Source organism: Salvelinus namaycush, unplaced genomic scaffold (genome assembly GCF_016432855.1).
Source record: "Salvelinus namaycush isolate Seneca unplaced genomic scaffold, SaNama_1.0 Scaffold3, whole genome shotgun sequence".
Lineage (NCBI taxonomy): Eukaryota > Metazoa > Chordata > Actinopteri > Salmoniformes > Salmonidae > Salvelinus > Salvelinus namaycush.
Genome location: NW_024059896.1, coordinates 126,199 through 142,215, shown reverse-complemented (window position 1 = coordinate 142,215; position 16,017 = coordinate 126,199). Strand labels below are relative to the sequence as shown.

The 16,017-nt window shown below is 41.7% G+C and overlaps 1 protein-coding gene across 1 annotated transcript; it reads right to left on the bottom strand.

Annotated features, from left to right (window-relative positions):
• Nucleotides 1-1,937: 1,937 nt before the first annotated feature.
• Nucleotides 1,938-9,338, bottom strand: LOC120039774 (zinc finger protein 32-like). The gene is made up of 2 exons (XM_038985156.1): nucleotides 9,301-9,338; nucleotides 1,938-2,606 (listed from the first exon to the last, which is right to left on the bottom strand). Exon 2 carries the CDS (start codon nucleotides 2,575-2,577, stop codon nucleotides 2,056-2,058), a length of 522 nt encoding a protein of 173 aa, XP_038841084.1. The 5' UTR covers nucleotides 2,578-2,606; nucleotides 9,301-9,338; the 3' UTR covers nucleotides 1,938-2,055.
• Between the last annotated feature and the right edge of the window lie 6,679 nt (nucleotides 9,339-16,017).

The window sequence follows — 16,017 nt, the reverse complement described above, 5'->3', positions numbered from 1 at the left end:
GGACCAGGAGATTATAATAGGTCAGTTTCACAAGGTTAGTCTGTGGTGGTTAATTTCTGTATTACCAAATGAGGAGAGACAAAGTTCACACACCAGTCAGTTAAATTACATCTTTAATAATAAGATCTTTGCAATGACAAACACAAACTCAGCAAGAAAAGAAACGTCCCTTTTTCTTCCACAGAAAATAAATGTACGGATCTTTTTCAGGACCCTGTCTTTCAAAGACTATTCGTAAAAATCCAAATACTTCACAGATCTTTGTTGTAATGGGTTTCAACACTGTTTCCCATGCTTGTTCAATGAACCATAAACAATTAATGAACATGCACCTGTGGAACGGTCGTTAAGCCACTAACATCTTATAGACGGTAGGCAATTAAGGTCACAGTTATGAAAACTTAGAACACTAAAGAGGCCTTTCTACTGACTGAAAAACACCAAAAGAAATATGCCCTGGGTCCCTGCTCATCTGCGTGAACATGCCTTAGGCATGCTGCAAGGAGGCATGAGGACTGCAGATGTGGCCAGGGAAATAAATTGCAATGTCCGTACTGTGAGCGCCTAAGACAGCGCTACAGGGAGACAGGACGGACAGCTGATCGTCTTCGCAGTGGCAGACCACGTGAAACAACACCTGCACCGGATCGGTACATCCGAACATCACACCTGCGGGACAGGTACAGGATGGCAACAACAATTGCCCGAGTTACGCCAGGAATGTACAATCCCTCTATCAGCGCTCAGACTGTCCGGAATAGGCTGAGAGAGGCTGGACTGAGGGCTTGTTGTAAGGCAGGTCCTCACCCGACATCACCGTCAACAATGTCGCCTATGGGCATAAACCCATCGTCACTGGACCAGACAGGACTGGCAAAAAGTGCTCTCACTGACGAGTCGCGGTTTTGTCTCACCAGGAGTGATGGTCGGATTCGCTTCATCGTCGAAGGGATGAGCGTTACACCGAGACCTGTACTCTGGAGCAGGATCGATTTGGTGGTGGAATGTCCATCATGGTCTGGGGCGGTGTGTCACAGCATCATCAGACTGAGCTTGTTGTCATTGCAGGCAATCTCAACGCTGTGCGTTACAGGGAAGACATCCTCCTCCCTCATGTGGTACCCTTCCTGCAGGCTCATCCTGACATGACCCTCCAGCAGGACAATGCCACCAGCCATACTGCTCCTTCTGTGCGTGATTTCCTGCAAGACAGGAATGTTAGTGTTCTGCCATGGCCAGCGAAGAGCCCGGATCTCAATCCCATTGCGCACGTCTGGGACCTGTTGGATCGGAGGGTGAGAGCTAGGGCCATTCCCCCCAGAAATGTCCAGGAACTTGCAGGTGCCTTGGTGGAAGAGTGGGGTAACATCTCACAGCAAGAACTGTCAAATCTGGTGAAGTCCATGAGGAGATGCACTGCAGTACTTAATGCAGCTGGTGGCCACACCAGATACTGAATTCTACTTTTGAATTTGACCCCCCCTTTGTTCAGGGACACATTTCTGTTAGTCACAAGTCTGTGGAACTTGTTCAGTTTGTCTCATTTGTTGAATCTTAGGTTCATACAAATATTTACACATGTTAAGTTTATTGAAAATAAACGCAGTTGACAGTGAGAGGACGTTTCTTTTTTTGCTGAGTTTACAATTACCATTTTCTATTACAGAGTCTGTGATCATTTTCATTTCATTAAATCATCAGTGGGCCAACAATGCAAATGTAAACAATGGAGCAAATGCAGAACATCCAAATATCACTTGATTATCTGTAGTGCTGGAGGAATGACACAGCCAGATAAACACACACAGTCAGAGTTTAAAAAAGGACCATTTAAACACATGGAATCTGATCTACTCTATATTCAAACAGACAGACTCCATATTCACATACAAATATATGTTTAAGACTACTTTGTACAATTCAATTTCATATGGTATAAACAAGTAAACACATTCTCAGTCAACAATATAAGACAATTGGAGCACTGTGTATGTTCTCTGATGAATTTTAAGTCAATGTGATGTGAAACATGAGTTTACACACGAGGAGAAGTAATTATTCTCCCGTGTGGATTCTCACATGACGTTTAAGTGACCGTGATGAGTAATATGTCTTCCCACAGTCTGAGCATTTGCAAGGGTTCTCCCCTGTGTGCAGTCTCATGTGTTCTTTCAGCTTTCCTGAATGGTTAAAACGCTTTCCGCAGTGGGAGCAGCGGTAAGGCTTTTCCCCTGTGTGTATTCGCTTATGAGCGTTCAGGTTTCCTGACTCTCTAAAACTCTTTCCACAATGGGAGCAGTGGTAAGGCTTCTCCCCTGTGTGTATTCGCTCATGAGATTTCATGTTTCCTAACTTGTTAAAACTCTTTCCACACTGGGCGCAATGGTGTGGCTTCGCTCCTGTGTGTATCCTCTCATGTCTTTTCAGGCTTCCTAATCTGGTAAACCTAGTTCCACACTGGGAGCAGTGGTAAGGCAACTCCCCTGTGTGTATTCGCTCATGAGCTTTCAGGCTTCCTAACTGGTTAAAACTCTTTCCACATTGGGAGCAGAGGTGTCGTCTTGCTGGTTTGGACATCTTTGGTTCCTCGAAGTTTGGTTTTCCTCCTGCCAAAGACAGTGTTTATTTAAAGAGAGACCTGAATGAAACCTCTTCATGATAATGCTGCCTTGTATGAGGTGTCATGACCGTACCGATTATCTCTCACCCCCAACTTAGGAGAGATCTAGGGGTATGAAGATGTGGGGGGTTTTTGACCCCTCACGCCCATTGTAAATCTTAGGCAACAGACAAAATTATTTTGTCCTCTCACTATGGAGAACCGGCCTCAGAACATTAAACATGGAATAAATGGACTTTGGAACAATGGTTTCCGTCAGCCACAATGGTGGTAATGACGATAGATGGAATATGAAAATTAATGTCATTTTTGTTTTGTTATTAAAGGTTAAAGGACGACGTCATTATGAAAACATTGTAACTTTAGGAGTTTTCCTAGTATATGCTTGATGTTTATACATTGTACGTTGTGTGAAAAATGTTCAAATCAAAGAGAATGTTTTGGTAAAGATGAAATGTGAAGTTAGTTGTCTAAAATTGGATTTGAGAAAAATCTAGACCTTGCCTCATAACTTCGTAAGCCCAGAGAATTGCCTTAAAAGCGGTTACGCCCACGTCTGACCCGAGGGTATAAGACATGTGAGTTAAGAATTAACATATCAGGCTAAGTGACCCGAGCTGCAGCAAAGGTCTGAGTAGTCAACGAACCCAAAACACAACACGAGGTTGAAGACAAAGGAATCCTTTTCTACTCATGCTATGGATGAATAGCTGCGTCTAAGCGGGTGAATTCAAGCCGGACCACCCGGTCTCCACCCACCATCGAATCGTGGTATCTACACTGTTTTCATTCCTACGCTGTGAGCCCTGAGTTACAGGGCTGGCTGTCCTCAGAAGAACCCTTTCAGAACAAGGGTGAGGAATCAGACCACTAAGCAAAAAGGACACTGACATCGTGAGGACAACCAGAGAGTTGCACCAGAGAAGTGCGTCATTTCTTGAAGCCTAAAAGCCCACGCAGAGAGACCCACAGCGGAGACCTTCAACACGTAATTACATCATTATATTCTGACCCATAAGAGCGGCAGTTCGGGGCAAGGTTAGGGTTAAAATAAGCATAGCTGACAAATGCACCCAAATGTATATTTCTCTCGTGTACTTTCTCTTTTTCTCTCTTTTAAATCCCCATTTTGTGTAACACGCGTCAGAGTGTGTTGGCCCGTTGTACTAAGTTCTAATCAACAGCCTAGACTGTGTTTTTGTGTATGCGTACCTTTTATTATCATTTTAGCTTTCTAGTAAATAAATAATCAACTAAAATTGGTGTGGTTACAAACTCATTGGTGGGACTCGGGTTTGTGCAGATTCCCGGATTATGCGACGTTCAGAATGAGACTGTAGAGGAAATTGATTAATTAGCTTTGAGGTAATTTGTGAAATAGAAACTCAATAAAACTAATTTTCCCATGGTGCCCAGGTTAATGAGTTAATAATTGTCTGATTCATTTAATCACGCAATTATAAACCGTTAATCATTCGATGAGCAGCAGTCGTCACATTAACTAATACAACGTCACGACATATTGGCACCCCGTGGGAGGCATCAAAGATAAAACTATGGCTGCACTTTGGGTTAATTCCATACCAATTGTGTAGCAAGATACATATATACCATTAACTTCTCTTATCTACGGATACCGGATGCGGGTTTGAATTCGACAACATACGGTGATCGCCACAAATAGTCATATTAAACATTCCTGAAAATACAAGTGTCTCACATGCTTCAAAAGCCTAGAATCTTGCTAATCCAACTGCGTTGTCAGATTTAAAAAAGGATTTACTGCGAAAGAATACGATGTGATTATCTGAGCACAGAGCCCCATACCAAACTACTTTTTCAACCAACACAGGCGTAACAAAATCACAGATAGCAATGAAATAAATTGTTTACCTTTGAAGATCTTGCTCTGTTTGCAATCCCAAGGCTCATTGTTACACAATGAATGGTCTTTTGTTCGGTTAAATCCATTTTTATAGCCTAACACGAAACATTTTGTGAACGCTTATCTCGTTGAATTTCGTGTCATTCAATTTTCGACTAAACATTCGACGTAAATACACAGACTAAACCTGACTTTATCCAGTCATGTTTGGTTTCCTTGCAATCAACTGTTTGTTTGTAACACAACCAAACTTGATGGGTCATTTCGCGGGACGTGTTGACCCGAAAAAAACCGATTGGAAGACAACAAGTAATGACCTCATTGTGCACCAATTATATGACCGCTGTTTCGTTGATTGACTGTATTTTAACCCAATGACCACCGATCGTCTTGAAATCTAGCTGGGTAGATAGCCAATGAGCAGAGGTAAACGGCAATATCTAATGTTTGTGTTTTGGAAGACCAACCCATGTAGTAAACTCCGGCGTAAAGATCGTCATTCGCCATTGAAGTTTCATACTGGAAGTAGCCAAACTCATTACGCACAGCACTGTTTCGGTAACAAGCATCTTCAGATGTTTATATATCGAAAATCATGGCGAATAAATCAGGGAAAGCGAAATCTAAGACTAGATATATGAATGTAGACAGAATTATAGAGGAAATTAATCGTGAAAGTGAAACATATGCTTTTGGAAGACGACTCAGTTAGCGACCATGACTCAAATGGAAGCATATTTTTTGAATGGAGAGGACATTGTTTTGGACTGGTAAGTTCTTCTCATGCTAATGCCGTTGTTTGAAATTAATAATATAAAATATTATTTGTGATTGTTTTTACATTTTATTTGCAATATATAAAAATGTAATGAAATGTGTAAAGTACACATTGGCTATACTTCCTCCAGCGCATGCTTCCTCAACTCAGTCTACATATTATGGATTAGAGGGAGCATGGTCGAGATGCATGTGTCTGCCGCCAACGTGTCCATCCCCAACGTGTGTCCATCCCCCTCTGAAGCTGGTTCATCCAGCTGGACCCCTGCTGTCTCTGGCTCCACACCTCCCGGGCCATCTAGAGGTAAACTGTTCATATTTACTCTTGAGGGCTATATAAATTGATTTGATTTGATAGAGGACTGAGGGTCTTCCAAATATTGAAAGTGTGTAAATAGTTACCCATGTTATTTTGTAAATGGATATATATTTTTTCCCTTTTTTTTCTCTTCTTTTTTTTCTCCCTCCATTTTTTTTGGGGGGGGGGGGGGTGTTAGAATACCATTTTGGTATTTTGTATATAGTCATTTGTTTCAAAATGTATACCTTCACCAATTTGGCCACTTGGGTACATTTGGGCTACTTGTGTGGGAAAAACACCTGGGTGACTTCATGATAAATGTCATGTAGCACACTCATTTTGGAAGTTATCATTCTGAAACTTTGCACAAGTACTGTTGCCTTATGTTTTCACTGAAATTGTCCCCATATTCATATCTGAATGTTTGTTTTATCTTGTTCATTTTAAAGATGATGATACAACAATTAAAAAGAAAAAAATTATGTTTTTTTCATTGTATTATCTAAACCAGATCTATTGTGTTATATTCACCAACATTCAATTCACATTTACACAAACTTCAGAGTGTTTTCTTTCAAATGGTACCAAGAATATGCATATCCTTGCTCCTGGGCCTGAGCAAGAGGCAGTTAGATTTGGGTATGTCTTCAAGCGGAAATTGAAAGGGGGGGGGGTTAGCTGTAAGATTAATAGCTATAGGCAGGACTGGTGCGGGAGAAGCGTGTGTGTGTCGTTCCATTTCACCCAGATACTGATCGGGAGAGAACCACCCCTGTGGTACATCTGACGAAAGCCAGTGTGTCGGAGGGTCTACTGAATGCTACGAGCTAGGGCATATGTACCAGCCGATGCAGGCATTCTGAGAATAATACTAGTGGCCCAACTAGTAGGTCGCTTTCAGGAGTGATCTGACTCGGTCATAAGCAATTCCTAGAGCATGAGCCAGCCATTACGGAAATTTGAGTAGATATATTCGTTTGACCGAAGCGAAGCCATTATCTTTCTACCTCTCGCATTTGGTCACGTGAAGAGTTTAAGGGTTGAACGTGAGACGTCACCTAGTAAACCCGTTCCCTTGTTGGGGGGAACTTCCCTTGCGGCGCGAAGTGGAAACCCCGCGCAAGAAAAGCTAAGCATTGCCCCAGATGCTAAGCTAACAAAGGGGAGCAGCCATTTTTGTTTTCCCCTTTGTTCATAGTGAATTCCCGCGCCGGGTGGGAATCATGTGAGATCTCAGCTTGCGCTATCAGTAACCTCTGGCGAAGAATCGGCAGTCATTTTTCATTAAATAATTCAGGTTACGCTGTAGGATATCAATCCAATCTCAACTGATTGGATATCATTGTCTCATTCAATTTAATACATACATTAAATTGATACACTACCTTTCCAGGTTGGTTATTGGAATAATACACAAACTAATGTCTTCTAACCAATGAGACATAGTTAAACTTTTCAACGTTAACCTGTTTGGGCTGCAGGGGCAGTATTGAGTAACCAGATAAAAGGTGCCCATTTCAAACGGCCTCGTACTCAATTCTTGCTCGTACAATATGCATATTATTATTACTATTGGATAGAAAATACTCTCTAGTTTCTAAAACCGTTTGAATTATATCTGTGAGTCAAACAGAACTCATTTGGCACAAACTTCCTGACCAGGAAGTGGAAAGTCTGAAATCGAGGCTCTGTTCTTCTTCCTGCCTATAAATGGGCATGATACGTATGAGTATACATGCACTTCATAGACCTTCCCCTGGATGTCAAGAGGCGGTGAGAGAAGAAATTTAGTGTTTATCTTGGTCTGAAGTGGAATACAAGCTCTTTGTATGACGTGTCCCCCATTTCCGGTTTTCTGGAGAGCACGAGGTGGTACCTGGATTTGCCTTCTGTTTAGCTGCCGTTATAGGCGACTACTATCTCCGGCTTTGATTTTATTTGATACATGTGACCATATCATCGTAAAGTATGTTTTTTCAATATAGTTTAATCAGATTATTGAAATTTTTTCGGGAGTTTTGCCGTGTTCCGTTCTCTGACTTTGTTGACGATGGAGAGATCCGTGCCACTTGGCTAGTGTGCTTGCTAATTCAAGAGGGAAAATGGACGTTCTAAATCCAAACAACGATTGTTCTGGACAAAGGACCCATTGTCCAACATTCTGATGGAAGATCAGCAAAAGTAAGAAACATTTTATGATGCTATTTCATATATCTGTCGTAGATGTGAACTAGTCGTCGGCGCCCAAGTTTTGGGTACTCTCTCGCTATACCGAAGCTGGATGTCGTAATAAAGTTATTTTTTAGAATTCTAACACGGCGATTTCATTAAGAACTAATGGATCTATCATTTCCTATACAACATGTATTTTTTAGTTATGTTTATGAATAGCTATTTGGTCAGAATATGTGTGTCAGAAAAAGTGTCAGAAAAATATCCGGACGTTGTGGGAAATAGTAGCTACGTTAGCACATTGTATAACCACTGATTTCAGCTCTAAATATGCACATTTTCGAACAAAACATAAGTGTATGTATAACCTGATGTTATAGGACTGTCATCTGATGAAGAATATCAAGGTTAGTCAAAAATTATATATCTTTTACTGGTTTGTCACGATCGCTAACTTTTACTGCTGGGAAATGGCTTGTATTTTTGGCTATTGTGGTAAGCTAATATAACGCTATATTGTGTTTTCGCTGTAAAACACTTAATAAATCGGAAATATTGGCTGGAATCACAAGATGCCTGTCTTTCATTTGCTGTACACTATGTATTTTTCAGAAATGTTTTATGATGAGTAATTAGGTATTTGACGTTGGTGTCTGTAATTATTATGGCTGCTTTCGGTGCAATTTCTGATTGTAGCTGCAATGTAAACTATGATTTATACCTGAAATATGCACATTTTTCGAACAATACATAGATTTATTGTATAACATGTTATAAGACTGTCATCTGATGAAGTTGTTTGTTGGTTAGTTTGGTTGGTTCTTGGTTAGTTAGGTTGGCTTTGTGCATGCTACCTGTGCTGTGAAAAATGTCTGTCCTTTTTTGTATTTGGTGGTGAGCTAACATAAATATACGTGCTGTTTTCGCTGTAAAACATTTTAAAAATCGGACATGTTGGCTGGATTCACAAGATGTGTACCTTTCATTTGCTGTATTGGACTTGTTAATGTGTGAAAGTTAAATATAAAAAAATATATATCTTTTGAATTTCACGCCCTGCACTTGAAGTGGCTGTTGTCATAAGTGTACCGACGCCGGGCTGCAGCCATAAGAAGTTAATGAAGCAATACAGACAACATTGAAGTGTCTGGAGTTTAGTTTGTGTGTTCTAGAGTCTTGTAAAGAAAGGGGGGGTTGACTGGGACAGACAATGTAACATCCATAATATTTTGAGAAAATGTTTATGTAAAACATGCACCTTACATCAGATCATCTTGAAACTTTCTCTCTAAAGCTAACTTTCATCAAGGTCTTATATGGTCTATTGGTTTCTCTCTTTTCATTGGCAGAATCCTTTTTCAGTGTTATATTCATAACATCCATATCCACCAGTCTATCTTCCTGTCAACTAACAGAACTCTGCTGGTTGTCCTGGTAACAGATACCAGTCTATCTTCATGTCAACAGAACTCTGCTGGTTGTCCTGGTAACAGATACCAGTGGGCAGATCTATTGTATTTGTTCAAACTAAACTACAGCACTTACTTTGATGAGTCAAATCTGATCCTTTCTTCTCTTCTCCTCCTCTCACAGTTCCACTCAGCCCCGTTGTTTTCCTGCAGTCCACCAGCAGCACAGACAACCTCTTCATACCCAGCAGTAAGGCGCTACCGGGAGAGGCATGACACAGGGACTCCGGGAGGGAGGAAGGGCTAGCGTTGTCCTGGTAACCATAAAGAGGGGACACAGACACATATCATTATGGATGCTGATGTCACTGTTGTCATGAAATGTTTTACAGAAACCCAGCCCAGACCCAGACGGAGCAAGCCGTATGCTAGACCAGACCAAGCTGTACCATCTGGTGTTCTGATCTGGAGAGACTCTTCTCTGCCTCGTCAGCATCAGGATGTTGTTGAGGCTCCCCAGAGGATCCACGATAGTCATGTCTCTCTCCTGTGTTAATGAGAACATCAAACAGATAGTGAACTTACGACCGTCTATTATAATCATAGGGTCTTTACAAGAGGCATTAATCTCTCTAAACAGGGCCTAAAATGCAAATGTTAAAGGGCCGTTGCACTAAATGGGTGCCTTTTGCGTCCCTTTGATATGTTAAGTATAAATTATGCTCCAACATTGCATTTTAAAAGCCTGTTATACTAGATGAGATGCACTTTAATGTAGACCACATGGATAATTTAATAAATCTAATTTAAAAGTCCCCAAAATATATGTACCAATGGCAGATTAAAACTAACAAAGGCAGATGGCCCCTTTAACAATTCCTACAGTAGTGAACAACATATTCAAGTGTAGAACTTCAGTAGAATGCCCCTTAAATCCCCACATTAGTTCAACAACGGCATAGTGTGTGACTCTGTGTTTAAGACAGTACTCACTGGTGTTAATCTGATATTCTGTCTCCTCCTCTTTCACTCCCAAGACGTCTTCCTTCTTCACCTCTACTGAGATAGCATCCTCTTCCTCTCTAAAAGGTTCTTCCTCTGTTTCCTCTATAACACCCTCTTCTTCTTTCATGACAATGTTCAGCCTCAGAGCTTCATTCTGCATACAGCAGACCTCTTCTTCTTTAACGGGGGAGGAGTAGTTTAGTGAGCTCATGGTCTGGGATGTTAGAATTAGCGACTAGCGACTAGCCTAACGCTAGGCTCAGTATCAATGTTTAACAACTTTGCAAATTAGGTTAAAGTTAACCAGTTGATACGTCAACCGAACTGCGTTTAAAACACTGAGATTAGCTAATGTACATTAACATGGTCTAAAGCGTCAATCTTTCAGTTTTATGTTGGCTAGCAAGCTACCGAGGTGGTTGAAAGAGTAGCCGTGTTGTTGTTCCTGAAGAAGCGTCCCGTCCAGTCCATTATACGTCACGCAAGAATCAACACCTGAAAGACGCATATCGCCATCTGCTGGCTGGAGTGGGTAACGCAGTTTGGAAACAATAGTTACGATACTTTTTGTATTGGAAAAAACGTCATAATAATTTAACAATAAGCTGATATATTGTAAATGATGAATACATACTTCTATGAATAGGTAGTGTTTTAATAAACATTTGCTCTGTTCATTTTTCACATTCGTTTTTATCTAGATGTGACGGTACTATTCCATTAAAGCTACGCTCTTTAAGATACAAATCATTCTGTAAACCAGGGGTGGGCAACTCCAGTCCTCGGGGGCCTGATTGATGTCACACTTTTTCTCCATCGCTAGCAAACACATCTGATTAATCAAATTGCATTCTAAACTGAAGATCATGAATTGTTGATTATTGGAGTCAGGTGTGTTAGCTGGGGCTGGAAGCTATGATCCCTTATTGATGTCACTAGTTAAATCCCCTTCAATCAGTGTAGATGAAGGGGGAAAGACAGGTTAAATAAGGCATTTTAGGCCTTGAGACAAATGAGACATGGATTGTGTATGTGTGCCATTCAGACGGTGAATGGGGAAATCTAAATATTTAAGTGTCTTTGAACGGGGGATGGTAGTAGGTCCCAGGCGCCGGTTTGTGTCAAGAACTGCAACGCTGCTGGAGTTTTCCAGCTCAACGGTTTCCCATGTGTACCAAGAATCATCCACCACCCAAACAGTGGTGTTTAAGATGAGGCAGAACGATTTGTTTTTTCATGAGCATGGCCTTAATTCTATTACAGCATATTGGATGACTGTCATTCATATTCCATTCACCCTGTTCAATGTAACAGCAATAGGTTTAGGCTACTACATGATACTAGAATTTTCCCTATACCCATCATGAGATTGCTATAACCTAGGCTATGACTGAAAGTTTAGAACGTAGGTGCACACAGGTCGAGATATGTTTTATAGGTGAGAGACAGTCTTGAAGACATCACCAACTAATTATCATGGTCCAAACACACCGAGACAGAGGGCACGACAACAACTTTTCCACCTCAGGAGACTGAAAAGATTTGGCATGGGTCTCCAGATCCTCAAAAAGACCACAGCTGCACCATCGAGAGCATCCTGACCGGTTGCATCACCGCCTGGTATGGCAACTGCTCGGCATCTGACCGTAATGCACTACAGAGGGTAGTGAACATCACTGGGGCCAAGCTTCCTGCCATCTAGGACAATTATAAAGAAAGCCCCAAAAATTGTCAGATGCTCCAGTCACCCAAGTCATAGACTGTTTTCTCTGCTCCCGCACGTCAAGCGGTACCGGAGCACCAAGTCTAGAAACAAAAGGCTCCTTAACAGCTTCTACCCCCAAGCCATAAGACTGCTGAACAATTAATCAAATGGCCACCCGGACAATTTACATTGACCCCACCTCCATTTGTTTTGTACACTGCTGGTACTTGCTGTTTATCTATGAAATGTCACTTCACCCCTACCTACATGTACAAATTACCTCAACTAAACTGTACCCCCGCACATTGACTCGGTACCAGTACCCCCTGTATATAGCCTTGTTATTGTTATTTTATTGTGTTACTTTTTATTATTTTTTACTTTTGGTCATTTTCTCATTTTCTTAACTCTTCTTGAACTGTACTGTTAGTTAAGGGCTTGTAAGTAAGCAATTCACTGTAAGGTCTACACTTGTTGTATTCGGCGCATTTGACAAATAAAGTTTGATTTTATTTGACAAATTCAGGTATGTTTATCCCGTTTTTTTCTGTTTAAGAAACGTTTGTCTCTAGAGAGTTGAAAACAGCAGGTCTGGGACAGGTAGCACCTCCGGTGAACAGGTCAGGGTTCCATAGCCGCAGGCAGAACAGTTGAAACTGGAGCAGCAGCACGGCCAGCTGGACTGGGGACAGCAAGGAGTCATCATGCCAGGTAGTCCTGAGGCATGGTCCTAGGGCTCAGGTCCTCCGAGAGAGAGAAAGAGAGAAAGAGAGAAAGAGAGAATTCGAGAGAGCATACTTAAATTCACACAGGACACCGGATAAGACAGGAGAAATACTCCAGATATAACAGACTGACCCCAGCCCCCCGACACATAAACTACTGCAGCATAAATACTGAAGGCTGAGACAGTATGAGTCAGGAGACACTGTGGCCCCATCCGATGATACCCCCGGACAGGGCCAAACAGGCAGGATATAACCCCACCCACTTTGCCAAAGCACAGCCCCCACACCACCAGAGGGATATCTTCAACCACCAACTTACCATCCTGAGACAAGGCCGAGTATAGCCCACAAAGATCTTCGCCATGGCACATCCCAATGGGGGGTGCCAACCCATGAATACGGCTGCACAGTATTGTCTCTTCTCGATGGCGGTTATGATATCGTTTAGTACCTTGAGCGGGGTTGAGGTGCACCCATGACCAGCTCGGAAAACCACATTGCACAGCGGAGAAGGTTCATGCTGAAAGAGCTCTGATAGGTTGGAGGATGTCCTCCGGAAGTTGTCATAATTACTGTTTAAGTCTATGGAAGCCTTGAGAACCATGAGCCTCCTAGGTTTTGTATTGAAGTCAATGTACCCAGAGGAGGACGCAAAATAGTATGTTTTATTCAATTATTTGGTGATGTGATTATATTTAGTATAGTTTTATCCAAAAATGATTTTATTTTAATGTTTTACCAATTTATTTTCTTCTGAAACTCACTGAAAATCCCTTCCCACAATTATGTAATGTTGGCTCGATGTCCTTTGGGTGCAGTGGAGGCTTCTCAGAGGAGGAAGGGGAAGACCATCCTTCTCTGAGGAGCCTTCACTGCACCCAAAGGACATCCAGCCAACATGACACAATTGTGGGAAGCATTGGAGTCAACATGTGCCAGCATCCCTGTGGAAGGCTTTGGACACTTTGAAGAGTTCATGCCCCGACAAATTGAGACTCTTCTGAGGGAAAAGGAGGAGGTTCCTAGTCCATATTAGGACGTTTATTTCTCTCCAAATGTTTGGTATGATCAGTGTACATATATATATAAAGAAAATATTGCATGACCAAAAGCACAATTCTATTTTTGTAAAAATGAGACAAGTGTACGAGCATATGTGTGTTCTCTCATGAACTTTAAGTAGCCTGTATTTGATGTGATATACTCCTTTCGAGACAGGATTGTGTCACGGCACAGATCTGGGGAAGTGGACCAAAACATTTCTGCAGCATTGAAGGTCCCCATCGTCTTAAAAGGAAGAAATTTGAAACCACCAAAACCCTTCCTACTGCTGGCTGCCCGGCCAAACTGAACAATCGGGGGAGAAGGGCCTTGGTCAGGGAGGTGACCAAGAACCCAATGATCACTCTGACAGAGCTCCTCTGTGGAGATGGGAGAACCTTCCAGAAGGACAACCATCTCTGCATCACTCCACCAAGCAGGACAATATGGTAGAGTTGCCAGACGGAAGCCACTCCTCAGTAAAAGGCACATAAAAGCCAGCTTGGAGTTTGCCAAAAGGCACCTAAAGGACTATCAGACCATGAGTAACAAAATTCTCTGGTCTGATGAATGCCAAGGGTTACGTCTGGAGGAAACCTGGCACCATTCCTACGGTGAAGCATGGGGTTGGCAGCATCATGCTGTGGGGATGTTTTTCAGCAGCATGGACTGGGAGACTCGTCAGGTTCGAGGGAAAGATGAACGGAGCAAAATACAGAGAGATAATTTTTGAAAACTTGCTCCAGAGCACTCAGGACCTCAGACTGGGGCAAAGGTTAACCTTCCAATAGGACACCGACCCTACGCACAAAGCCAAGACAACGCAGGAGTGGCCTTGGGAGATGTCTCTGAATGTCCTTGAGGGGCCCAGCCAGAGCCCGGATTTGAACCCGATTTAACATCTCTGGAGAGACCTGAAAATAGCTTTGTAGTGACACTCCCCATCCAACCTGACAGAGTTTGAGAGGATCTGCAGAGAAGAATGGGAGAAACATGAGGCTCCTGCTGCTGGTGTCCTCAAGGGCCAATTGACAGATTTTTCACCTAGTTGTCTTTGGGATTCAAACCAGAGATCTTTCGGTTACTGGCCCAACACTAGTAACCGCTAGGCTACCTGCAGCAGGAGCCCCATGTTGACAGCAGAGCCCATCTTTATTTTTCCCTTATTATGAACATTCATATTGGTCAACAGTCAACCTATTGTGTGTATTGAACATTCATATTGGACTGTAGCAGCTAGCTAACTGGCTACCGATCAACCTATTGTGTGTATTGAACATTCATATTGGACTGTAGCAGCTAGCTAACTGGCTACCAATCAACCTATCGTGTGTATTGAACATTCATATTGGACTGTAGCAGCACAGCTAACTGGCTACTGATCAACCTATTGTATGTATTGAACATTCATATTGGACTGTAGCAGCTAGCTAACTGGCTACTGATCAACCTATTGTATGTATTGAATATTCATATTGGACTGAAGCAGCTAGCTAACTGGCTACTGATCAACCTATTGTGTGTATTGAACATTCATATTGGACAGCCTTACCTGTAGAGTAGCACCACCACCCATCAGCCCAATCTCTTCTTGATGTCAAAGCTGCAGTGTATTTTTGGTATAGTTTTTGATGAATAATAATTCAAATTGTGAAAATAGAAGTGTACAATTTATATATATATATATTTAATCAACTTTAAGATACTGATTGCCTCTATGCAGATGTAGAAGCTGAATAGGAATATACATTATCAATAAATAGTTGATTGTTCTTTTTTCACATCATACTAAGAATACTGAGCCACAACCTGTAAATGTGACCATACTATTCCTTTAAAGCCCCTCTGTCAGATATAAATCATCAGAGTGGGAAACCAACTGACATGGAAACAATGGAGCAAATGGATCACTATCAGAGTGTATTATGACATCAGATAGAACTACTCAGACATTCTAAATATCACTTGATTATCAGAGGGGTGTATTATGACATCAGATAGAACTACTCAGACATTCCAAATATCACTTGATTATCAGAGGGATGTATTATGACATCAGATAGAACTACTCAGACATTCCAAATATCACTTGATTATCAGAGGGGTGTATTATGACATCAGATAGAACTACTCAGACACTTCAAATCAGGATTCATCCATATCATGAAGGTGGACATTGATCCAACCATTTCAAAAGCAATGACCGGGCTGACGGAAACAGGATATGCCTGTACACTTTTATTAATGCAGACAGACAATTTGTTAGTTTGTTTGACATGGTGGGGTCTTTTTGTGTCAGTAAAAATGTATGAGCAAGAACTGGCGGTGGAAACTCATTTATCCACAAATATTTATATACTAACCATCACATCTT